The sequence below is a fragment of the Pseudophryne corroboree genome, chromosome 8 (assembly GCF_028390025.1).
Source record: "Pseudophryne corroboree isolate aPseCor3 chromosome 8, aPseCor3.hap2, whole genome shotgun sequence".
NCBI classification, from domain to species: domain Eukaryota; kingdom Metazoa; phylum Chordata; class Amphibia; order Anura; family Myobatrachidae; genus Pseudophryne; species Pseudophryne corroboree.
This window is the reverse complement of record NC_086451.1, coordinates 467,174,962-467,201,839: the sequence shown is the minus strand read 5'-3', so window position 1 is coordinate 467,201,839 and position 26,878 is coordinate 467,174,962. Positions and strand designations below refer to the sequence as shown.

Below are 26,878 nucleotides of genomic sequence, written 5' to 3'. Positions count from 1 at the left end.
GCATTGCCACGCTTACGCATGCGCAGAAGTGATGCTTTTTTGACTAAACGCTGCGCTGCGAACGAAAACAGCTAGCGAACAACTCGGAATGACCACCCAGGTGCGGCTTACCTGCACAAAAGTCACGAATCCCCTATCATAAATGTTGGGAGGTTAAAGAGAAGACATCTACAATCTCCAGAAAGTATTACATTCCGGAGCTTTGTACATATGGAAATGCAACCAAAACTCTGCAAACTGGATCTTTGCCCTTAGTACATCTCAACTTAAGACTTTGGGGGTAATTCAGAGTTGATTGCAGCAGCAAATTTGTTAGCAGTTGGGCAAAACCATGGCCCTCATTCCGATTTGTTCGCTCGTTATTTTTCTTCGCATCGTAGCGATTTTCCGCAAACTGTGCATGCGCAATGTTCGCACCGCGCCTGCGCCAAGTAAATTTGCTAAGAAGTTTGGTATTTTACTCACGGCCTAACGAAGAAATTTCTTCGTTCTGGCGATCGGAGTGTGATTGACAGGAAGTGGGTGTTTCTGGACGGAAACTGGCCGTTTTATGGGAGTGTGTGAAAAACGCTGCCGTTTCTGGGAAAAACGCAGGAGTGGCTGGAGAAACGGGGGAGTGTCTGGACGAACGCTGGGTGTGTTTGTGACGTCAAACCAGGAATGAAACTGACTGAACTGATCGCAGTGGCAGAGTAAGTCTCGAGCTACTCGGACGGAAACTGCAAAGAAATTTCTGATCGCTATTCTATTCGCTATTTTGCGAATCTTTCGTTCGCTAATCTGCAAAGCTAAGATTCACTCCCAGTAGGCGGCGGCTTAGCGTGTGCAAAGCTGCTAAAAACAGCTAGCGAGCGAACAACTCGGAATGAGGGCCTATGTGCACTGCAGGGGGGGCAGATGTAACGTGCAGACTGCAGAGACAGTTAGATTTATTTGGGTGGGTTATATTGTTTTTGTGCAGGGTAAATACTGGCTGCTTTATTTTTACACTGCAATATAGATTGCAGATTGAACACACCACACCCAAATCTAACTCTCTCTGCACATGTTACATCTGCCCCTCCTGCAGTGCACATGGGCCCTCATTCAGAGTTGTTCGCTCGTTCTTTTTCATCGCATCGCAGCGATTTTCCGCAAACTGCGCATGCGCAATGTTCGCACTGCGGCTGCGCCAAGTAAATTTGCTAAGAAGTTTGGTATTTTACTCACGGCATTACAAGGTTTTTTCTTCGTTCTGGTGATCGTAATGTGATTGACAGGAAGTGGGTGTTTCTGGGCGGAAACTGGCCGTTTTATGGGAGTGTGTGAAAAAACGCTACAGTTTCTGGGAAAAACGCGGGAGTGGCTGGAGAAATGGGGGAGTGTCTGGGTGAACGCTGGGTGTGTTTGTGACGTCACACCAGGAACGAAACTGACTGAACTGATCGCAGTGGCAGAGTAAGTCTGGTGCTACTCAGAAACTGCTAAGAAATTTCTATTCGCAATTTTGAAAATCTTTAGTTCGCAATTTTGCTAAGCTAAGATTCACTCCCAGTAGGCGGCGGCTTAGCGTGTGCAATGCTGCTAAAAGCAGCTTGCGAGCGAACAACTCGGAATGAGGGCCATGGTTTTGCCCAACTGCTAACAGATTTGCTGCTGCGATCAACTCTGAATTACCCCCAAGGCCCATTAACACTAGTCAGAGCTGTGCAGAGGTGGTTACAGTATGGGCAAATCCTGAAAAATGTGTCAGGTAGTCAATTGGGTCTACAGTTGTTCTTTGTATAAGGAAACTAGACACCTTTTTTTTACGGTTCAGACATACTGGAATAAATTTCAGTCTCATGGTATCATGGTAAGTAGTGTAGAGACAGCAGTCTCCTTTTTCAAGGCAATCATGTCTCATGATTTTACCAAATGCAGTCTGTATCAAATAGTTATGTTACCTAGTAGACTGCAAGCCAACCAAGTAGATGCACCGTGCTCCCAAAGCAGTACATTTTTTCAATATATTCCCAAAATTGTCTTATGCCGCTTTCAGACATGTGACTAGGGAATTTGAAGGGTCTAGCAAACCAGCAAATTCACAGATGACCCTGTTCGGGAGCTGGCTTGAGGACTCTGGACTGAGTCCAGGTTTGTTTCCTTTCACACATGCAGAAATCCTGGGCTGAGGCGCGTTCACGTGCAAAAACCCGGGATATAGCTGCATGTGTGAAAGGGGTATTAATGTCACTTTAAACATGTGCTTTACTAATGTATCGTGACACAATGGACAAAGGCCCTCATTCCGAGTTGATCGCTCACTAGCTACTTTTAGCAGCCATGCAAACGCATAGTCGCCGCCCACGGGGGAGTGTATTTTCGCTTTGCAAATGTGCGAACGCCTGTGCAGCCGAGCTCTGCAAAAACATTTTGTGCAGTTTCTGAGTAGCTCTGGACTTACTCAGCCCTTGCGATCACTTCAGTCTTTTTGGTCCCGGAATTGACGTCAGACACCCGCCCTGCAAACGCTTGGACACGCCTGCGTTTTTCCAAACACTCCCAGAAAACGGTCAGTTGCCACCCACAAACGCCTTCTTCCTGTCAATCTCCTTGCGATCAGCTGTGCGAATGGATTCTTCGTTAAATCCATTGCTCAGCAACGAACCACTTTGTACCCATACGACACACGTGCGCATTGTGGTGCATACGCAGGCGCAGTTTAGCCGAGTTTTGAGCTGATCGCTGCGCAGCGAATAATGGCATCGAGCGATCAACTCGGAATGACCCCCAAAGATCACTGTAGAACTAAATGTGGGTAGCTTTACAAAACTATTTTTGAACGTCTGATTTCTGGGAATAGCTCAGTTCACTTAATCACAGTTTTATTAACCATTAGGGAAAGTAAAGATTATTTATCCAGTAGGTTGTGTTAGAAACTGTGCATACACGCTGGGCACTAGGACTCAGGGAGGTCTGTCTTTCAATATGTTGTACTGGTGTCCTATATGACTGCAGCCATCTTGTAGATCTTTAGTACTGTGTAAGACTGTGTGAGAAGAGACTTGACGGAGACACTAGACGCCCACTTAGCTCATGAGAGACCTGCAACATAAAGCTGTCCCAACAACCCTGCCACTACCTGCAAGCAGTGTACGCCTAGTGGCTGGTGACCTGTATAGCACTCCACTATGCTGAAGCTTCAATCCATGAGAACCAGTGTGCATACAACAGTGAGTACGGCTGTGTCTGTTATTCAGTACTTCAATAAACCAACACCATTGGTTAAGTTACTGGGCTGCTGGTAGTGTGAGTCATCCTCTGGCATGCACTCACATCATTCCCAACAGGTTGAACCTACTATTTAAAGAGAAATTGATCTGATTATAGGAATATCAAGACTAACAGACTATATAAAGACTAGCAGACTATATAAAGACTAGCAGACTATCTTGGGGGGAAAAAACTTACTGTATCTAACCCTATTAAAAAGTAATTTTTTTTCTAGAATTTTTTTAAATATCTCAGAATATGTAGAATAATCCACTCAATGTAAGACATGTAATATTAGCATTGTCTCACATTCCACCCTGTTGTCCAGAGAGTGTGATGGGGGACAGTATGCTAATGAGCCACCTCCATCCTGGTCATCCATCTGCCGCTAAGGTGCATTACAAAGTCATGCATGGTCATTTGAAACCAGAGCCGGCCATAGGCATAGGCAAACTAGGCAATTGCCTAGGGCATTTGATATGCCTAGGGGCATCAGCAGCTTCTGCTGATTAAAATGATATGCGGCATGCTTATATTCTGTGTGTAGCATTTCATATACAGATACAGACATAGTCTCACATAGTATATAGGCATGCTGCATATCATTTTAATCAGCAGAAGCGGCTTGTGCATCCTAGCCACATAGCAATGCAAATAAGATGCATTTTCATTAAAAAAAAATAATACTTGCCCAACGTTAGCATTGAGGCAAGATTTATGAGGACACATCTGTATCCAGGCAGAGGTCACAGTGTTAGTGGCAGTGTGAGTGCTGTGTGCATGTGAGTGGGTTAGTTGTGCAGTAGTGTTCGGAATATGTGTAAGGAGCATTATGTGTGTCATGTAAAAATGCATTTATAATGTGCAACATATGTGTAAAGGGGCACTATGTGTGTCATTATGTGTATAAGGGCATTAATAATGTGTGGCATATGTGTAACAGGGTACTACTGTATGTGTCATTATGTGTATAGGGGCACTAATAATGTGCAGCAAATGTGTAGGGGGCACTATGTGTGTCATTATGTGTATAAGGGCATTAATAATGTGCGGCATATGTGTAACAGGGTACTACTATATTTGTGTCATTATGTGTATAGGGGCACTAATAATGTGCAGCAAATATGTAGGGGGCACTATGTGTGTCATTATGTGCATAAGGGCATTAATAATGTGCGGCATATGTGTAAGGGACATTACGTGTAAAAGGGCATTAATAAAGGTTGTCATAATGTGTAAGGTACAATATATTTATAAGGACATTAATAATGTGTCTCATATGTGTAAGGGGCATTACTGTGTGTAATTATGTGTATAAATGCATTACTAATGTGTGGCATTATGTGTATAAGGTGCTCTACTATGTGGCGTTGCATACAGAAAGGGCACTATTGTGTCGTCTAATGTGAATAAAGAGCAATAGGGTGTGGTGTAATGTGAATAAAGAGCAATTCAGTGTGATGTACTGTGAGGAGTAACGTTTATAAGGTAAAGTGATACTACTGTGGGATGTAATATGAATTATGGACACTATCGCATGATCAAATGTGAATAAAGTTGCAGTACTGTGTGGCGTAATTGGAATTGGGGTTACTAGTGTGTGGCCATGCCCCTTGCCAGCAAAAACACACCCCTTTTTGGGCTGTGCGCCAAATGTGCGAACTGTTCCTATTTAAAATATAGGGGGTACAAACACCAAAATAAGGACTGCTATGGGTGAGGGGTGATGGTGCTGGGAAAGAGGTGAAAGGTCAGAGGCGGAACCAGCGGTGGTGTTAGGGGGCATCAGCCAAACTCTTGCCTAGGGCATCATATTGGTTAGGGCCGGCTCTGTTTGAAACCCATCTGGACTTTCATTTCTGGTGCAGAAGATCAAAGTGGGGGTCTCAAGAGTATGAATTGTATTATACAGATGGAGCCTCGCTCATCTAGCCTTCTCTGCTGCACCTAGGTGCACCAAGGCTTATTAGCATAAGCCTTTCATCTATTGTTCTCAGCTGCAATACAATACAGAGAGAACAATACAGCAGGGGTATAATCCGACTGCCCTGGCTCAATTAATCCTATTAAATTGATAGATGAGCAGGGCTCCATCTGTAGTTCCCAGCTAAAGAAAGTTCCACTCTGCTCCTGCTGACCTCTTCAGTCTGGCATGTCCCACTGCTAAAGAATTCCTGGATACATCACTATACATATTGCAATGGAGCCAGAGGTATTAGGGGGTGATTCAGACCTGATCGTTGCTGGGCGATCAGGTCATAACTGCGCATGCGTATGCACCGCAATACGCACAAGCGTCGGACAACAACAACGGCATTGCCGGTCAGCAACAGGATGGTGCGAAAAAATTCAGTTCGCACGGGCGTTTGCAAGGTGATTGACCGTAAGAGGCCTTTTGTGGGTGGCAACTGACTGTTTTCTGGGGGTGTCGTACGGTATGCCGGCGCTCGGTCTCCCGGCGACTAGCATACCGGCGCCGGGAGCCCGACCGCCGGCATACCGACAGCGTGGCGAGCGCAAAGGAGCCCCTTGCGGGCTCGGTGCGCTCGCCACGCTGCAGGCACGGTGGCTATTCTCCCTCCAGGGGGGTCGTGGACCCCCACGTGGGAGAATAGTTGTCGGTATGCCGGGTGACATTCGGCATACAGAAGACCACCCGTTTTCTGGGCGTGTCAGGAAAAATGCTGGCGTGTCCAAGCGTTTTCAGGGGGGGTGACGTCAGCTCCGGCCCCGATCAGCCTGTTCTCATCGCACTGTGGGGGTCATTCCGACCCGATCGCTCGCTGCAGTTTGTTGCAGCGCAGCGATCGGGTCGGAACTGAGCATGCGCCAGCGCCGCAGTGCGCCGGCGCATGGCAGCTTTCATTGCCTAGCGATCGCCTCTGAGACAGAGGCGGTCGCTAAGCGGGAGGGGGCTGAATGGCGGCGTTAAGCCGGCGTTTAGTGGGAGTGGTCCGGCCAACGTGGCAGCGACAATTCACTCCCGGGCAGCCGCAGGAGCTGCGGTGGCCGGGAGTTACTCCTCAAATACAAAGGCATCGCCGCTGTGCGATGATTTTTTATTTGTGTGGGGGAAGGCACTGACATGCGGGGCGGGCTAGCCCTGTGCTGGGCGTCCCCCCGCATGTCAGGGAAGATGATCGTAGCTGTGCTAACTTTAGCACAGCTACGATCACCTCGGAATGACCCCCTGTAGGAGTAAGTCCTGGGCTGCACACACACTGCACAAAGTGGATGTTTGCAGCTCGGTGTACACATGGGGGCAGAGCCGGCCCTAACCAATATGATGCCCTAGGCAAGATTTTGGCTGGTGCCCCCTAGCACCACCGCTGGTTCCGCCTCTGACCTTGCACCTATTTCCCAGCACCATCACCCCTTATCCATAGCAGTCCTTATTTTGGTGTTTGTACCCCCTATATTTTAAATAGGAACAGTTCGCACATTTGGCGCACAGCCCAAAAAGGGGTGTGTTTTTGCTGGCAAGGCACATGGCCACACACTAGTAACCCCAATTCCAATTACGCCACACAGTACTGCAACTTTATTCACATTTGATCATGTGATAGTGTCCATAATTCATATTACATCCCACAGTAATATCACTTTACCTTATAAACGTTACTCCTCACAGTAGAGCCCCTTATTCACATTACATCACACTGAATTGCTCCTTATTCACATTACACCACACCCTATTGCTCTTTATTCACATTATACAACACTGTAGTGCCCTTTCTATACGCAACGCCACATAGTAGAGCACCTTATACACATAATGCCACACAATAATGCCCCTTACACATATAAGACACATTATTAATGTCCTTATAAACATAATGCGCCTTATACATTGTGACAACCCCGACCTTGCAAAGCTTCAAATGGGCACTAAAAACCCACCTATTCATCAAAGCATACCCTCCCGATGCATAATCCAGTCCTGAAGCCGCGCCTCCACCCCCCTGCCTCATGCCGTGAACATCTCAGCTTTGCTTGCATACTGCCATCAGGCTACCTCCCGCTTGCCTGCACCTCTTGTCATCTGTCTGTCGCCCCTCCCCACTAGATTGTTAGCTCTTCAGAGAAGGGCCCTCTTTCCTCTTGTTGTCAGAGCCCTCTTCTCGATACATTTCACTCACAGCTCTCCCCTACTCAACAACGATCTTTACCCTGCTAGTAAAGGCTCATCTCTATCTATAGCCACCAGCCTCTAGTAGTACGATGATCACTCCCTCAATACTTACATCTTAGCTGTATTATGTCTTGAGAATGTGTGGTGCTCTGTTACCTGTACTCTATTTCTGTTAGTTATTTACTGTAATGCAATGTTTTGTCCCCTGTACTGTCCTTTGTACGGCGCTGCAAAACACTTGTGGCGCCTTATAAATAAAATGTAATAATAATAATAATAATAATAATTAATGCCCTTTTACACATAATGTCTCTTACACATATGCTGCACATTATTAATGCCCTTATATACACAATGATACACATAGTGCCCCTTACACATATGTTGCACATTATTAATGCATTTTTACATGACACACATAATGCTCCTTACACATATTCCGAACACTACTGCACAACCAACCCACTCACATGCACACAGCACTCACACTGCCACTAACACTGTGACCTCTGCCTCTGCTTGGATACAGATGTGTCCTCATAAATCTTGCCTCAATACTAACGTTGGGCACCTTTTTTTACGAAAATGCATCTTATTTGCATTGCTATGTGGCTAGGATGCACAAGCAGCTTCTGCTGATTAAAATGATATGTGGCATGCCTATATACTGTGTGAGACTGTGGCTGTATCTGCATATGAAATGCTACACACAGAATATAGGCATGCCGCATATCATTTTATTCAGTAGAAGCTGCTGATGCCCCTAGACATATCAAATGCCCTAGGCAATTGCCTAGTTTGCCTATGCCTATGGCCGGCTCTGCATGGGGGTATATTTACTAAGCTCCCGATTTTTTTCGATTTTGACCGATTTGGTGTTTTCTCTGGAATTTACTAAACAAAAATCTCGGCAGTGATGAGGGCATTCGTATTTTTTGTTAAGTCAAAGAAAAAAATTACGAATGAATACACCATCGGTCAAATACGCCTGTTATTTTATACAACTCGGTAATTTACTAAAAATTCGTATTCACAATCACTGCCGGCAATAGCCAAACACTGCCGTGAAAAAGTACAATTCGTAAAAAAAAGCAGTTTTAAAATAGACCTGCTTTTTTTTACCGTGTTCTGATAGGCATGCACGGATCCGTGAGATCCGTGCATGTTTATCAGTGGGAAGGGGTAGGAAAGTGTTACAATTTTTGGCGCTCCCTGATTGGCTGAAAGGACCCTCTTTGACAGGAGTCACGGGGGGTCCCGGATGTTGGGGAAAGGGGTCCCATGTGTAAACATGGGCCCCCTTTCAGTGCGTGGTTCGGGTTTGTTTTTTTGCCAAGTACGTGGATTATAAAGAGGACACAAGCTACACTGGATTATGTGAGTATAATTTTTTTCAAAGGTACCCCGTGGAGTCTAAATGGAGAAGTGGACCGAGCCTTGTGTGAACATAGGTAAGTATGTGTGTATGTAAGTGTGCATGTATGTAATAAAGTTTTACTGTCACGGTGTGTGTGTCCTGTTTTTTGTTGGGTATTTTTTTTGCAGTAGTACTACAGGTACCAGCGGGCCCGTTTTTCCACCGCATGCTGGTACTTGTGGTTCTCCAAGTACCAGCTTGCGAGGGAGGCTTGCTGGGACTTGTAGTACTGCTACAAAAAACAATATTCTTCTTTATTCACTTGGCTATCAGCCCCCCATCCGCCGCCCTTGGATGGGGGGGACAGCCTCGGGCTTCACCCCTGGCCCTTGGGTGGCTGGAGGGGGGAGGACCCCTTGATTTATGGGGTCCCCACTCCTCCAGGGTACCCCGGCCAGGGGTGACTAGTTAGTGATTTAATGCCAGGGCCACAGGGACCTATATAAAAGTGTCCCCTGGCTGTGGCATTATCTCTCTGACTAGTGGAGCCCGGTGCTGGTTCAAAAAAAACGGGGGACCCCTACGCTTTTTGTCCCCCGTATTTTTTGCACAAGGACCAGGCGCAGAGCCCGGTGCTGGTTGTTCAAATATGGGGGAACCCCTGTCAATTCCCCCCCCATATTTTTACAACCAGAACTGGCTCAAAGAGCCCGAGGCTGGTTTTGCTTAGGAGGAGCGACCCCACGCATTTTTTTTTCAGGATTTTTAACACTTTATTTTTTTTTGAAAGGTGCACAATGAAGCCCTGCACGGATCTCACAGATCCAGCCGAGATTCATTGTGTTAATGTCGGCAGTGTTTTACTATTCACTCCCGTAAAACACTGCCCGAAATTACGAATGACATCGACATCGGAAAAAACGAAAATGCAGAATACGACAGCATAGTAAATCTTGCGTGAAAAATTCAAAAAGTTGCAAATTCACACATTCGATGTAATTCGTATTTAATCTCCCTCCAAATCGGCACAAATACGAATTTTAGTAAATATACCCCATGGGATCACATACTTGCACGGCTAACTTACACTCCCCCTGAGGACAGCGACTATCTGATCGCAGGACAGCAAAATTATCAGCCCAACGATCTGGTCTGAATCGCCACCTTAGCTGGAGATTTTCCGGTCTCTAGGTCGACAGTAACTAGGTCGACAGTGTCTAGGTCGACATCTATTGGTCGACAGTAACTAGGTTGACAGGGTTTCTAGGTTGACAGGGTCTCTAAGGTTGACATGTTCTAGGTCGACAGGTCAAAAGGTCGACATGAGATTTTCACATTTTTTTCTTTTTTTGAACTTTTTCATATTTAACGATCCACGCGTACTACAATTGGGAATAGTAAAGCGAGCCATGCGAGAAGACACGGTGCACTAATCGGGGTTCCCGGTCACTGTACGGAGAAAACGACACCAAAAAAACATAAAAAACTCATGTCGACCTAGACCATGTCAACCTACAGATCCTGCCGACCTAGCATCCCTGTCAACCTAGTTACTGTCGACCAATAGTGGTCGACCTAGACACTGTCGACCTAGTTGTCGACCCTCCATACCACACCCAGCTGGAGAGAGATCTTTTTCCCAGTTACTATCATCCTCAACTAATGCAGGACAGCACCAGAGAGAACCGCTCACATAAGACAAAGAAAAGTTACGTTTTAACAAAAGGAATTGGCCCTCATTCCGAGTTGTTCACTCGTTAGCTGCTTTTCGCAGCAGTGCACACACTAAGCCGCTGCCCTCTGGGAGTGTATCTTAACTTAGCAGAATTGCGAACGAAAGATTAGCAGAACTGCAAAAATAAATTTCTTAGCAGTTTCTGAGTAGCTCGAGACTTACTCCTACACTGCGATCAGCTCAGCCCGTTTCGTTCCTGGTTTGACGTCACAAACACACCCAGCGTTCGTCCAGACACTCCCCCGTTTCTTCAGACACTACCGCGTTTTTCCCAGAAACTGCAGCGTTTTTCCGCACACTCCCATAAAACGGCCAGTTTCCACCCAGAAACACCCACTTCCTGTCAATCACACTCCGATCACCAGAACAAAGAAATTTCTTCGTTAAGCCGTGAGTAAAATACCAAACTTTTTTGCAAATTTACTTGGCGCAGACGCACTGCGAACATTGCGCATGCGCAGTTTGCGACTAATCGCTCCGTTGCGAAAAAAACTAACGAGCGAACAACTCGGAATGAGGGCCATAGTTACATATTGACAATACAGTGTAAAAAGAGTTTTCCAAAAATAGATTTTCTCTCTTTGTGATCAAAAGTTTCTCTTTCTTACCTTTGATTTCATGTTTCTCCAAGAACCACTCACAGATAAGCCTTGAAACTTCTCACAGCAGATACACTAACATTAATAAATCTACTCGTATGATAAGGGCAATAACATAAGGTATGTGAAAAAACTAATGAGCTCATTTAGCAAATACAGCTTCAGCGTTCTGCTCATTTGAGCATATCATATAATTGGTGTCATTCCGTTTGCAGAAGTTTAAACAAAAGAACATTATTAGAGTGATCTCACGTTGTCAGTTCATGCAATATGTTTCAATTGTACAATCTATTTTATTGACGCGAATGACATTGAAAGCAGGAAATTGTCATTAAGAGTTGTGTCTGTAATTGCACAGAAAAGAACTTTTTCTATCCAGTCGGCAACAGATGTTGATTCCTAAAATATAAATGCAGGAATCAGTGCAAAGCTCAGGTAGCACTGCTGGAAGTGGCCCGTTCCAGACCCTTACAGAAACCTCGGCATAGGAGCAATAATTCCTCACTGAGAAAGATGCTCAGAATGTTGGAATCAATCAACAGAAGCCAAGACACTAATAGATCCCAGCTGCTAGTTATTCACCAGCTTTTGCAATATAAGAATACAATTATATATATCTATTGTATGTATATATATATATATATATATATATATATATATTTAGAGGGAGAGACTATTGCACTTATGCAGTGATTATCCAGCTGATTATTATAACGGGTCTATTTATTAAGATAAGTATCAGCCAATCAGCTCCTAACTGTCATGTCACAGGCTGGGTTTGAAAAATGACAGTTAGGAGCTGGTCGGCTGGTACTTTATCTCCACCCACTTTATCTCCCTCCAAGGCTTAGTAAATAGACCCCCTATGTTTCCTAAACAATGTACATTCAGTAATTCAGAGTTGTACGCGGTTATTCCAAAAAGTTTGGCAACCACTGCCTTAAATTCAGGGCCGGATTAACATAGGGGCGGATGGAGCGGCCGCCTAAGGCCCCGCCCACTGATATTGCCAACCCCCCTTCCCCACTTTCCTGTCCGGAGGTTGAAACTGGGCATTATAATTTTGCTAATGACGGCGCAGCGGAAGGCTTCATAAGCACTTCCTGCACCGCACAGTACCTGACTCTCCAGCGCCGTGACATCACATGACATCCACAGCAAGCGCCGGCCCACCACCCTGTATAACTGCTTGTGCAGCAGCCAGCTTACGGCCTTGATGGCTGTGACAGAGATACCCTGCAGCAGCTGATCATGGGCAACAGGCTGCAGTGTCAGTGTCCTGCAGTGCCTCTGTGAAAGGTATGCACCAGTGCCGTAACTAGGCATTTTAGCGCTGTGTGCAAGAAACGGCATTGGCGCCCCCCCATGCAAGACCCCCTGCTGTAGGCGCGCAAAAAATATATAGGGGCGTGGCTTCATGGGGAAGGTGCGTGGCCACAAAATAATACCAATTCATACTACGGTGCACAGTAGTCTCCATTATTCAAATTACGCTGCACAGTAGCACCACGACAACAGGTAGAGCCCCTTTTACACATTACGGCAGCCAGTCCCCCTTTTTACACATTACGGCAGCCAGTGTCCCCTTTTTACACATTACGGCAGCCAGTCCCCCTTTTTACACATTACGGCAGACAGTGTCCCCTTTTTAGAAATTACGGCAGACAGCGTCCCCCTTTTTACACATTACGGCAGTCAGCGTCCCCCTTTTTACACATTACGGCAGACAGCATCCCCTTTTTACACATTACAGCAGACAGCGTCCCTTTTTTACACATTACGGCAGACAGCGTCCCCTTTTTTACACATTACGGCAGACAGCGTCCCCCTTTTTACACATTACGGCAGACAGCGTCCCCCTTTTTACACATTACGGCAAACAGCGTCCCCTTTTTACACATTAATCCCCCTTTTTACACATTACGGCAGACAGCGTGCCATTTTTACACATTACGGCAGACAGCGTCCCCCTTTTTACACATTACGGCAGACAGCGTTCCCCTTTTTACACATTACGGCAGACAGCGTGCCCTTTTTACACATTACGACAGACAGCGTCCCCTTTTTTACACATTACGGCAGACAATGTCCCCCTTTTTACACATTACGACAGACAGCGTCCCCTTTTTACACATTATGGCAGGCAGCATCCCCCATTTTACACATTACGGCAGACAGGGTCCCCCTTTTTACACATTACGGCAGACAGCGTCACCCTTTTTACACATTGTGGCAGAGAGAGAGAGAGATACTTACCATCTCTCCCTGCTGGCAGCCAGGCTCCTCGGTGCTGGCAGCTCCGGATGCAGGGGGGAAGGAGGAGGAGGGACGGGGACTGGAGCCGCAGCAGCATTATGTAATTGGTAGAGGCGCCGCTGCAGCAGTCCCCTCTTCTTCTGCATTGGCTGGCCGCCGCTGTGAATGCTGGGATGAGGGAAACACATCCCAGCATTCACAGCAGCGCTGGGCAGTCAATGCGGAAGGAGAGGGGACTGCTGCAGCGGCTCCTCTATCAATGAGATAGCGCTGCTGCGGCTCCAGTCCCCATCCCTCCTCCTTCTCCCCTGCATCCGGAGCGGCTCCACTCCTCGTCATCAGTGCAACGCACACAGCACAGAACAGGCGGCTTGTTGTAATGAGTCAATTCGACTCATTACAAGCCGCTGGCCATTGCGCCCTCAGGGCAACTGCGCTGTGTGACACGCACACACGTAGTTACGGTGCTGGTATGCACTGCCACTGACTGAAGATGTGACTCATTATATTTTCTTACGTTACTATATATATATATATATATATATATATATAGGAAGCCAGCTCTCTGATAATTGCAGCCCGTACCGGCAGTCCCAGAGGGAGGAAAACACCTCCCAATGGAACTGCATGACCTGCGGGTGACTGGCAGGTAGGACTTCCATCAGGAAGTCATTGCCAGTCACAGTGTAACCAGCGCAGTCTCACGGACAACCCCAATAACACTAGTAGCACCCCTGCAGCGCTGATCACGCCCCCTGCGGTGTCACACAATAGGACCATCATAAATTTCAGGCCCATGTGGCACTGCTTAAATTATAGCGTAGTCATATGCAAAACTGGATTAAGGCTTTGGGGGTCCGGGTGATTAAGACTGGTAAGGCCATAAATAGCATAACTTGGAACATGGGGATCGGGTTCTCGTGTACATGCGGAAAGGGCGTGGCCACACATCATGGTTCATGTCACACTGGAGGTGTGTAAATCTCTCACCTACAGATGTGTCCTCATACATCTTTGCTGCAGTCACACCAAGTGTTGTGATTTGAAACACTTTACAATTTGTGGGCCTATTTATAGCATACCTCCCATCATTGACAAAAGTGTCAGCGGGACTCCGACGCGGTGAACGCCACGCCCCACGTCCGAAAAGGGTGTGTGACCCTGGGAAAGGGGCGTAGCTAAGCGGGGATGATGTATCCGCCAGCCACGCCTCCCAAATTCGTCACTTAGGGGGCAGTGGCCAGCGCTCTGTGAGCTGCTGGCATGCCCCATTTCCCTTTGTCTTCCGTGAATAGCCGCTGTGCGCATGCAGGAGCCTCCCACTGCGGCCCCTGGGTTGGAAAGCGGGGCAGTCCCAAGAAAATCTGGACAGTTGGGAGGTACTGTATATTATAGTGCTAGAAAATCTTCTTTATGGACGGCAATTCACCCCCAAAAAAGTTATTTATATCGAAGAAATCATTTTACTGTACGGTGTAAAACAGCGCGGTCATTGTACTATTGGAGATGGACTTCGGACCTGATCATGTAAGGACTGCAAATTAGTAGCAGAATTTGCAATCCTTTTGATCGCATGCTGGGGGCCACCCAGCATGATAACCGCTACCATCCCCCACCCCACCCCCGTTACCATGCTGAAATTGCGGTCGCACCGCAATTTCAGCGTGATCGCTAAAAATAGGATAGCCTTCTGCCGACGCAGCCTGGCTGCGCCCGCAGGAAGCCCATCACCATCTTTCTGATCGCAGCACTTGCGTTTGACATCATGCAGCCGCCCCGATCACACCCATGCCACACCCCCGTTTGCGCCACCACGCCCACCTTTCATGCCGCCGCCCCCGCAATGCTCTGTCTTTGCTTTGGAAATGGTGCGTTGCTGCCCCCGCCCTGCGACCGCCTCTGCCTGATTGACAGGCAGAGGCTTTTGCATTTTCTGTGGGGCGCCTGCAATAAATGCGGGTGCATGCGCCGGCGGGTCAATTGTAAAAATTCCGGTTTGATCGCTCTTTGCGATCCAACCTGAATTAGCCGCTTTATACATTCAAAAACTGATCACTGTCTATACCACAAACAAGTATTGCAAAAGTTGTTCATCGTTGTTGTATATATGGGTGATCTGTAGCGAATGTGAAGCATCTAGAGCAGAAATTCAAGTTAAAAGACCTCGGGCCTGCACATCACCTGTTAGGCTTAAGGATCTTACAAAACCTGGAGACAGGGACTGTCACAATTGATCCTCAGATCTACGACATGAAGTAATACTTGCAAAGTGTGCAAGGTCAGATGCAAAGCCGGTGAATCCCTGGGAAACAACACCGGGCTGCAGTAATCAGAAACCTAAGGGGATAGGCATGCAGAGGTGTAGCTAGGTGCCATGGTGCTCGGGGCAAGGGTATGTTTCGGCACCCCCTCTCCTGTACTGAAATGTCACATTTGAAAAGAAAAAAATATTTAATAATCCTAAATTGGTGACAGGGCCGGTTCTAGACCTTGAGGATCTCAGGGCAAAAGATTCCTTTGGGCATCCCCCATGTTTAAAATAGGGACAGTGCATGCTGAAGGCGAGCAACAAATATATAGGGGCGTGGCATTCATGGGGAAGGGGTGTGGCCACAAAATAGTACCAATTCAGATTACAACTCACAGTAGTGTCTGTTATTCACATGACACCAGTAGAGTCCGTTATTCACATTACACCACACAGTAGAGCCCCTTATACACTTTACACCACACGGTAGAGCCCCTTATACACGTTATGCCACACAGTAGAGCCCCTTATACACCACACAGTAGAGCCCCTTAAACACATTACACCACACGGTAGAGCCCCTTATACACTTTACACCACACGGTAGAGCCCCTTATACACGTTATGCCACACAGTAGAGCCCCTTATACACCACACAGTAGAGCCCCTTATACACTTTACGCCACATGGTAGAGCCCCTAATACACATTACACAACAGAGCAGAAGCCGCTTATACACGTTACACCACAGTAGAGCCGTTTATTCATGTTACACCACAGTAGAGCCACTTATACACATTATGCCACAACAGAGCTGCTTATATATGTTACTCTGCAGCTTCTAATGCAGAGAGAGGTGCTCCAGCAGCAGCAACTGGGACAGAGAGAGGTGCTGCAGCAGCCAGGGCAGAAAGAGGTGCTGCAGCAGCCGGGCAGAGAGTGATGTAGCTGGAGAGAAGTAACCCTGCTGCACAGGCACAAGCAGACATTAAAAGAGTGCGGCAGAGCTCCGGCATGTTCTGGCTGCCTGTGTCTCCTGCTGTCACCACTGACCTGCCCTGATCCCTACCCAGTCTCAGAGTAAGCGTGTGCCCTTCTGCTTCTCCTCCTCCTGCTCTGCAGCTGTCTGTACAGCGATTTACGGTATAGCAGAGGGAGGGGTGGGGGGGGGGGGGGGGGGCGGGTGCCCTCTAACTTTTCTGGTGCCCGGAACTCGCGCTCCACTGGAGTCACCCTCACTACACCCCTGTAGGTATGTGATCCCGTTGGATGGGTTGCCGGCGGTCACAATACTGCCGCCGTCATCCCGATGTTCTCAATCCCGACCGGGGTGAGGTAAGTATTACCTACCCCCACAACCCTCCCTTACAACAGCCTAACCCTAACTTCTCCCCTTAGTGCCTAACATCCCCCCATAGTACCTAAACCTGACCCCCCCTTGCCGCAGCCTAACTCTAACCCCTCGCCCCCCTGTGATGCCTCACCCCCTCCCAGCGCCCTAACCCCCTCTCCCATCACAACCTAACCCTACCAACCTCCAAGTGGCACTTAAACCTAACCACCCCCCTCCCTGCGGCCAAAACCTTATCCTCCCGGCTATACTTACCTTCAGGATTCCAGCTGTTGGTATCCCGGCGTCGGGATGTTGACCTGGTCGGGATTCCGGCATCAATGTTTTGAAAGCTGTTGGAATTCCGGCGTCCGTATTTCGGTTGCCAGGATCACGACATCCGAGATCCTGAACCTATACCATTTAAAGGCTTCAACTTCCTTGAAATGAGAGTTTTCAAAATATGGAAACTATAAAATTCTGCAATTAAATCTGTATGTGATGCCGATTGGGGATCAGATGGGGACGACCGTCGTTCAAACACAGGACACTTGTTTGCAATAGCAGACGCAGTCATCAGTGAGACATGCAGAAAACAACCCACTGCGGCCCTATCTGCTGCCAAGGTGGAAAACATGGCACTTACAGAAGTGCTATTTTTAATAGTGTCTCTGTGTAAATGACGTCATCTACTGTATGTTAGGATGAGACTATAGACATACAGATGGGTCCATGTTTATCTTGACCTTTAATAGGATGAACTGAGACTGGGCAGTTGGACTTGATCCCCTGCTGTATTGTTCTCTGTATTGTATTGGAGCTGAGAACAATAACAAGTTTTATGGTAAGAACTTACCTTTGTTAAAACTCTTTCTGCGAGGTACACTGGGCTCCACAAGGAATAGACATAGGGGTGTAGAGTAGGAACTTGATCCGAGGCACCAACAGGCTGAAAAGCTTTGACTGTTCCCAGAATGCACAGCGCCGCCTCCTCTATAACCCCGCCTCCCTGCACAGGAGCTCAGTTTTTAGTTAACCAGCCCAATGCAGTAGCAGGAAAAGAGACGACAACGGTTAGTAGCCACATACACCACACTCTCACGACAGGAGAAGTATCAGCGGCTAATGCCATACCAACCCAAAGAAGCTAAGTGCGTCAGGGTGGGCGCCTTGTGGAACCCAGTGTACCTCGCAGAAAGAGTTTTAACAAAGGTAAGTTCTTACCATAAAACTCGTTTTCTGCTGCGGGGTACACTGGGCTCCACAAGGAATAGACACAGGGGATGTCCTAAAGCAGTTCCTTATGGGAGGGGATGCACTGTAGCGGGCACAAGAACCCGGCGTCCAAAGGAAGCATCCTGGGAAGCGGCAGTATCGAAGGCATAGAACCTTATAAACGTGTTCACAGAGGACCATGTAGCCGCCTTGCACAATTGTTCAAGGGTCGCACCATGGCGGGCCGCCCAAGAAGGTCCAATAGACTGAGTAGAATGGGCCGTAATGTGAACGGGAGCTGACAGACCAGCCCTCACATAAGCATGTGCAATCACCATTCTAATCCATCTGGCCAAAGTTTGCTTGTGAGCAGGCAAGCCCCATTTGTGAAATCCAAACAGCACAAAGAGAGAATCAGATTTCCTAATAGAAGCAGTTCTCTTCACATAGATACGGAGAGCCCGTACCACATCCAAAGACCACTCTTTGGGAGACAGATCATGAGAAACAAGTGCCGGAACCACAATCTCCTGGTTAAGGTGGAACGAAGAAACCACCTTAGGTAAATATCCGGGACGAGTCCTAAGAACCGCCCGGTCACGGTGAAATATCAGATATGGGGAAATACAGGACAAGGCACCCAAATCCGACACTCTTCTAGCTGAAGCAATAGCCAGCAGAAACACCACCTTAAGGGAAAGCCACTTAAGGTCAGCTGAACCAAGAGGTTCAAACGGAGACTCTTGTAACACCTCCAAAACCACCGACAAGTCCCAAGGAGCCACAGGCGGGACTTAGGGAGGTTGGATACGCAACACACCCTGAGTAAAGGTATGCACATCAGGTAAGGTCACAATTTTTCTCTGAAACCACACCGACAAGGCAGATTTTTGAACCTTGAGGGAGGCCAGACGCAGGCCTAAGTCCAGGCCCTGCTGAAGAAAAGCCAGCAACTTGGCTATACTAAACTTGGAAGCGTCAAAATCGTTAGATGCGCACCAAACAAAGTAAGAATGCCAGACCCGATAGTAAATCCGAGCCGAAGCCGGTTTCCGGGCCCGCAACATAGTTTGAATGACCGCCTCAGAAAACCCTTTAGCCCTTAAGACGGAAGCTTCAAGAGCCACGCCATCAAAGACAGCTGGGCTAGGTCATGGTAGACACAGGGGCCCTGAACGAGGAGGTCTGGGCGTTGTGGAAGTAGAATTGAACGCTCTGACGATAGGCCCTGCAGGTCTGAGAACCAGTGCCGTCTGGGCCACGCTGGAGCTATGAGAAGCAGAATTCCTTTTTCTTGCTTGAACTTCCGAATTACCCTGGACAGGAGTGACACCGGAGGGAACACGTACGGCAGCCGAAACCTCCATGGCACCTCCAGCGCATCTGCGAATGCTGCTTAAGGATCCCTTGTCCTTGCTCCGAAGACCGGAACCTTGTGATTGTGTCAAGATGCCATCAGATCTACATCTGGAAGATCCCGCTTTTCCACTAGGAGTTGAAACATTTCTAGATGGAGGCCCCACTCGCCGGCATGCACATCCTGACGACTGAGAAAGTCCGCTTCCCAATTCAGCACTCCCGGAATGAAAATTGACGATATGGCCGGTAGATGGCGTTGTCGGACTGCACTTGAACAGGACGGTTGTGAATTATATGCTAGGCTAGGTTCAATGCATTGAAGACCGCCCACAATTCCAGAATGTTGATTGAGAGGAGGGACTCCTCCTTGGTCCACCGACCCTGAAGGGAGTGTTGCTCCATCACCGCGCCCCAATCTCTAAGACTGACATCTGTCGTCAGCAGGACCCAGTTGGATATCCAGAAGGGATGGCCCCTGCACAATTGTTGGTCCTAGAGCCACCAGAGCAGCGACAGATGGACCTCCGGAGTCAATGAGATCATTTGAGACCTGATCCGGTGAGGCAGGCCGTCCCACTTGGCTAGAATCAGCCTCTGGAGGGGGCGAGAATGGAATTGAGCATACTCCACCATGTCGAATGCTGATATCATGAGGCCCAGCACTTGCATCGCCGAATGTATCGACAGAGAAAGGAAGCACCGAATCATGTCCTGAAGCTTCAGGACTTTCTCCTGACACAAGAACAACCTCTGGTTGTGAGTGTCCAATAGCGCTCCCAGATGCACCATGCTTTGAGCAGGGATCAGGGAGGATTTCTTCCAGTTGATGAGCCACCCGTGGGCTTGTAGAAACCGGACCGTCATATCTAGATGACGTAGGAGAAGTTTTGGGGAATTTGCCAGGATTAACAAGTCGTCCAGATACGGCAGTATCCTGACCCCTTGACGGCGGAGTACCACCGTCAGCACCGCCATTACTTTGGTGAAGACTCGCGGAGCCGTTGTTAAACCAAAAGGTAACGCCTGAAACTGGTAATGGAGGTTGCCAACAGCAAACCTCAGGTATTGCTGATGTGACGCTGCTATAGGAATATGCAGGTAAGCATCCTGTATGTCCAGGGAGACCATGTAGTCCCCAGGTTCCAAAGCCAGAACTATAGAGCGAAGGGTTTCCATACGGAACTTGGAAATCTTCACAAACCTGTTCAATGCCTTGAGGTTGAGAATGGGCCGGGAGGACCCATTCGGTTTCGGGACTAGAAACAGCGGAGAATAGTACCCCTGGCCCCTCTGCGCAAGAGGCACCTGTACTACGACTCCTGTATCCAGGAGGGTCTGTACCACCGAATGCAGAGTGTTTGCCTTTGTCTGGTCCAACGGGACGTCTGTCTGGCAAAATCGATGAGGGGGTCGGTTTTTGAAGGCTATGGCGTAACCTCGAGTGACGACTTCCCGTACCCAGGCATCTGAAGTGGTCTTCAACCATTCCTGGGCATACCCTAGAAGCTGGCCACCCACCCTGGGGTCCCCCAGGGGGAGGCCCGCCCCGTCATGCGGCAGGCTTATCGGTCTTGGAAGCTGGCTGAAGGGCCGCCCAGGCTTTTTTTGGCTTTGGCTTACCAGGTTTGGAAGTGCGGGCCTGCTTGTTGTACGCCGGACCTTTTGCTTTACCTGAAGGACGAAAGGGGCGAAAGGAAGTACCTTTAGCCTTCGACACAGAAGGAGCGGTACTTGGCAGACAGGCAGTTTTGGCAGTAGCCAAGTCAGCCACTATCTTATTCAAGTCCTCCCCAAACAGAATATCTCCCTTGAAAGGGAGTACCTCCAGGGTTTTTCTAGAGTCCAGATCCACAGACCAGGATCTCAGCCACAATATCCGGCGAGCCAGGACTGACGTAGTAGAGGCCTTGGCTGCTAGGATACCGGCATCAGAAGCCGCCTCTTTAATATAGCGAGAAGCTGTGACAATATATGACAAGCATTGTCTAGCATGGTCAGAAGAGATTTCAGCTTCTAACTCCAAGGCCCATGCTTCAATAGCCTCTGCAGCCCACGTTGCTGCAATAGTGGGCCTGTGTGCAGCCCCCGTGAGGGTGTAAATCACTTTAAGACAACCCTCCACTCGTTTATCCATAGGCTCTTTTAGAGACGTGACGGTAGTGACAGGTAGAGCTGAGGAAACCACCATCCTAGCCACATGTGAGTCTACTGGAGGAGGCGTTTCCCAATTCTTAGACAGCTCTGGTGCAAGGGGATAGCGAGCCAGCATCTTCTTCTGAGGCACAAACTTCGTACCCGGGTTTTCCCAGGGTTCCTGACGTATATCCACTAGGTGATCAGAGTGAGGTAAAACCTGTTTAACCACCTTCTGACGCTTGAACCTATCTGGCTTCTTAGGAGGGACGGATGGCTCGGGATCATCCGTAATCTGTAGAATTAACTTAATAGCCTCCAAAAGATCAGGAACATCCACATGTGAACTACCCTCCCCATCAGCTGTATTTGAGTCAGAACCTGTGGGTTCAGTGTAAGTGCCGTCTTCATCAGACGAGGTGTCAGTGACAGCAGTGGATTGTGAGGAAACAAGCGCTCGCTTAGAGGACCCCTTGGACTTAGGCGAGCGATGGTCAGACTTTTTAGTAGTCTGGGACTGGTTCAACTTCTTCAATTGAGCAGATAAATCGTCCGCCCACGGGGGGTTAGCTGCAGGGACCACATACGGTTGTACCGGCATTGGGGGTCCCATAGGGGGTGTTAGTTTATTAACTAGCATATGTAGAAGCGTGGAAAAAGCGGCCCACGGTGGTTCATTATGTACCTCCGTTGCCACAGTCCCACTGGGGGGCAAGGAGCCCCCAGAACCAGAGCCCACAGCTGTTATATTTTCCTCATAGGGATCTGTGGCTTCAGCAACACCAACAGTGTGTTCAGCCCTAGAACCGTTACCCTCATAAGCAGACATGATATCACTTGCAGTATCAGGTAACACAGTACAATTGGCAGCAGCACAATACCCCTTACCCAAACCCCTGCGCAGTGTAGTCAACACTAGCAGAGATAAAGGAGAGATATGGTGACTAAATCACAGAGAAAAATACGTATTAAAGTATATCTTTGTGAAAATCCTATATCAATATAACACCTGACGCACCAAGCCCCCTCAGGTTATGGAATATAGGGATAGCAAGTTGAGTGAAAGACACGAAATGGACACCACTCAGCTATCTAATGCACACACAGATAGTCACAGTTTGTACAACGCAGAGGTTATTACTAACAATAATACTGCACTGGACTAGCTTCTATATATATATATATATATATATATATATAGCTATATAGTCAATAGATATAACACTACACAGTAAGAACTAGATGTATATCACAGGGTAATTGTACTAGAAAACCCTGACTAAATGCACTCTTCCTTAACTAGCACTGTCTAAAAAGGCAGGTAGAATACTTAAGTGTCATGTAAAGTCATAGCGCTGACAACCAGGCGGCTTTACACAGGAGGATTTGCCCAAGCAGTCCCAGGAACAGTGAAGCTGAGGGATAATGGCGCCGCAGACACTGACAGGGAGTGAGGGAGAGACAGATATGCAGCTCCAGGGCGGGAACATTTGCAGGAAATAGCGCCCTGGGGCTGGGGGAGGGGCTTCAGGTCTAAGCCTTATCCCCCTGCTGGCAAAACCACCGGGTACTGTGGGCTACTGAAAATGGTTTAGAGAGAAAACCTGACCTGCACCCATGCCCTGGTGATCTAGTGGGATCACCTGTATTGCCACAGTGTCCACCACCAGCGCGCGCGGCCCGCCTCCCACTGACCGCACCGGATCGCGATAAAGACCGGGTCCCGCAAGCGGGATCCACTCACCACCTCCCGAAGCGCGGCCACGCGATCCCGGAGAGCCCCTGTCGTGTGTGCCTGACGTGAAGAAAACCGGAGCCTCCTGCTGTAGTTACCCGGCAACCAGGGCTCGGGAGTGTACAGCGCCGCTGGGGAGAGCTGGAGCTGCAGCAGTGAATGTCTTCTGACATTTACCACCGCTGCTGCCCTTGAAGTCTTCACTTTTTTCTTCAAAAAAAGCTCTTCTTAGGGATGCCTGGAGCAGCCCCTCTGTTACGTGCCTGCTTACTGCAGCACCAACTAAAAAACTGAGCTCCTGTGCAGGGAGGCGGGGTTATGGAGGAGGTGGCGCTGTGCATTCTGGGAACAGTCAAAGCTTTTCAGCCTGTTGGTGCCTCGGATCAAGATCCTACTCTACACCCCTATGTCTATTTCTTGTGGAGCCCAGTGTACCCCGCAGCAGAAAGATGAAGGGTTTATGTTAATAAACCATGTTGTGCCTAGGCGCAGCAAACTAGCCAAGATAACCGTGGACCCATCTGTAGATGTGACAACATAGGTGCAGCTGCCTTGTCCTACAGCACCAAGCACCATGGACAGTCCAAGCACACTGCTAGTAGACAGTGACACCACTTGAAAACTATTAATCTGTTCAAAGAAAGAAATCGTACATACGGCAAAAAAAAAATCTTACATTTTTTAAAGAAACCGCAGTAACCCAACAGAACTTTAAGACCCACGACAACTATGGGAGAGCTTCACCCATTTCCAAACTGCACCCGATGTATCCCGCAGGTCAGTAACCATACGTTTCAATGTAAACCGGTCGCATGTTATGGATAGCACAGGGTGATGCATGAGGGCTTCCCTTTCTCATGTCTCTGGGAGACTGGAGCTCCTTCTGGACCAAAGAAGTCAGGGGAATGGTCTTCGTGGAAGATTTGTTGGAGAAAGATAAAGTAGAGAGAGAGATAAAGTACCAACCGATCAGCTCCTAACTGCTGTGTCACATGCTGGGATTGAATAATGACAGTTAGGAGCTGATTGGCTGGTACTTTGGGTCAGATGTACTAACCCTTGAAAAGTGATAAAGTGGAGAGTGATGAAGTACCAACCAACCAGCTCCGAACTGTCAATAACACTATTCAAATCATAATTGGGATTCTGAAAAATAATTCATTTTGCTTGAAGGAATACGCAACTGATGGTGGAAAGTGGCGAGAAGCTCAAATCACAGCCTTAACTCCAGTCCTCAAGTACCCCCAACAGGTCATGTTTTCAGGATTTATTTAATATGCACAATTGAGTTAATCAATTTTGGTCAGTAATTAGCCCACCTGTTTCTACATCTAGAAACCCTGAAAACATGACCTGTTAGGTTTACTTGGGGCTTGGAACTGAGAACCCATGCTCCAACTTCGGAGCCCCTAGAATCAGAAAAACAGGGGGCAATGAATTGCGGAGGAGGCATAGCCGTGTCACAACAGAGGCGTGGTCCCAGCCCCTGGTAGGTGTGCCTATTATTTTAGAACTGGTAGGCCACCCCTTACCCCCCCATCCCCCCCTTCCTTCCCATTATTGCCTGTTAATTTTCCAAATCATGTGATGTTTGTAGGCAGTGGGGCAGGACAGAGCCTTCAAACTGGGACCGTCCCACCTAAATTTGCACCATTGGAAGCAGATACGGATACACTCTGCTAGAGAATACATTTAGAAATTGATAGTACATAGGATAAAGGTTGTATTTTCAGAATATATCCACTGGGTTCATTTCACACAAATGGACCACCAAATGGACTGACCCTTTAAATAACTCAACTTCTAATTTAGGTATGGCTAAAATATTACATTTTAGACATTTTATATTTTGGAAAGTAGATTAGCGAAAGTCAAGCATTGGACTCAGGAATTTTTGGCCTCATTCCTACGTGGCACAAAAAAATGTCATTTTCCACAATCCCCTGGCAGGACAATGATGAGGTCTGGAAAAGCACTCCATCACGCTCCATCAGTGGGTAATCTGAACTGTCTGCACAACTTCGGGACAGATATTTTTAAGTACATGCAATAAAACTTTATAGATATTTTTACTGGAATGTTACTCATGGTTTGAAACCTATATTTAATTTACAAGACACTTGGAGAACGTTAAATAGCTGCAAAATTTCAGAGTGGGGAAAATGCACATTTTTCAACGATTATGTTAATATTATATTAAACAATAGCCCTCATATAGTATTTATACATGTTGTTGTGATGGAAAAAGCAACAATTAAATACTTTTGTCATTACTAGTTAAAAGTTATTAATTTATACAAAATGGAATATGCTAAACTTCCTAATTAAACACCCCTTCAAAGAGTTTTATGCATATTAACGTTGTGATAAGAACAAATAATTTTATGTAATGACGCAGACCAAAGATGATGATGATAAGAAGAAGAAAAAGAAGAGGAAAAAGAAGAAAAAAAAGAAGAAGATGAAGAAGAAAAAGAAGATGTAGAAGATGAAGAATATAATAATAAAAAGAAAAGAATGTAAAAAATATACTTGCAAATCATTACTTATTTTATGTTAATCCAAATCTTTACCAACCACACAAATAATACATTCCATGTTATTCCACAATGAATAATAATAATAATAATAATAATAATAAAAAAACACCTGTTTAAATATAATTTGCAAATTTTGTTTCCTACCTTTTCTGGTATTTGTTTCCAGAAATCCTTGGCAAAGAATAAGAGCGTAAAGAGTGATACAGTCGTGATCAGACAGACAGATATCGCCAGAATGGCACATTTTTTGAAATTCCACTTTTTGGGCTTTGATATTTCTGCCTTAATGATTGGAATAAAAGCAATGAATAAGTTATACAGTTTTTTTAAACGTAAAATATTTTGAAAAATATATATTGTATAATGGACTTACATCTGGAAGACCAGTCTCCTCTGAAATGCTTTCTTTCTTCATTCTGTAGTTCCTATAGGGGCAGTTTGCAAGGCAGAAATAAAGGGAAAATCAGTAGCTGCAATTGTGAAATTCAATGTCAGCTGGAGGGTCCTCCGGAATCACAGGAGGGGAAATGTGCTCAGTCACTTAGTGATTTGCCATTCTAAACTTTTTTTATTTTTTTTTAAACTAGGGGTGTATCCTTCACCAGCAAACGAAATCCATCTAAAGTATAACACACAAATACTGTGCAGACAACACAGATAGATATATACATTTTTGCAATGGAGCAATTATTCCCAGACTGCGCACGTGCCGCGATCGCACTGTGTGCGCACCAAGGCACCTTTGCAATTGTGCTTGAACTGACATTTTATACGCAGAGTGATTGACAGGAAGGGAACGTCCAGGAGAGTTAACATGGGAGAGCAGCAAAAGCGCAAGCCATTTTCGATGTGTGCATGTGCTGTCAACTGCCATCATGTACGTAGAGAGATATGGCGCCAGTGTTGCTATCACCACAGCCAGTTTACGTAGCCACAGGTGAACCCTGCGAGTCGATGTTTCTCATTATTGCGTCGTAGCTGCTTATGATTACGCAATTGCGGAGG

General features: G+C 47.1%; 1 protein-coding gene and 1 long non-coding RNA gene across 3 annotated transcripts in view; one reads left to right on the top strand and one right to left on the bottom strand.

Moving 5' to 3' along the window:
• LOC134949644 (uncharacterized) overlaps nucleotides 1–25,996 on the top strand; it is a 143,861-nt gene extending 117,865 nt beyond the window's left edge. Inside the window, exons 3-4 of one of the 2 annotated variants that reach the window (XR_010183184.1) lie at nucleotides 11,090–11,177; nucleotides 25,732–25,996. This is a non-coding gene — a long non-coding RNA (uncharacterized LOC134949644). The remainder of the gene's footprint in view (nucleotides 1–11,089; nucleotides 11,178–25,731) is intronic. The other variant, XR_010183185.1, reaches the window with a different exon arrangement.
• TNMD (tenomodulin) overlaps nucleotides 1–26,380 on the bottom strand; it is a 165,629-nt gene extending 139,249 nt beyond the window's left edge. The window contains exons 1-2 of the mRNA XM_063938367.1: nucleotides 26,247–26,380; nucleotides 26,018–26,155 (exon numbers count right to left, since the gene is read on the bottom strand). Coding sequence (XP_063794437.1) covers nucleotides 26,018–26,155; nucleotides 26,247–26,288 — 180 coding nt within the window. The 5' untranslated portion in view covers nucleotides 26,289–26,380. The remainder of the gene's footprint in view (nucleotides 1–26,017; nucleotides 26,156–26,246) is intronic.
• Between the last annotated feature and the right edge of the window lie 498 nt (nucleotides 26,381–26,878).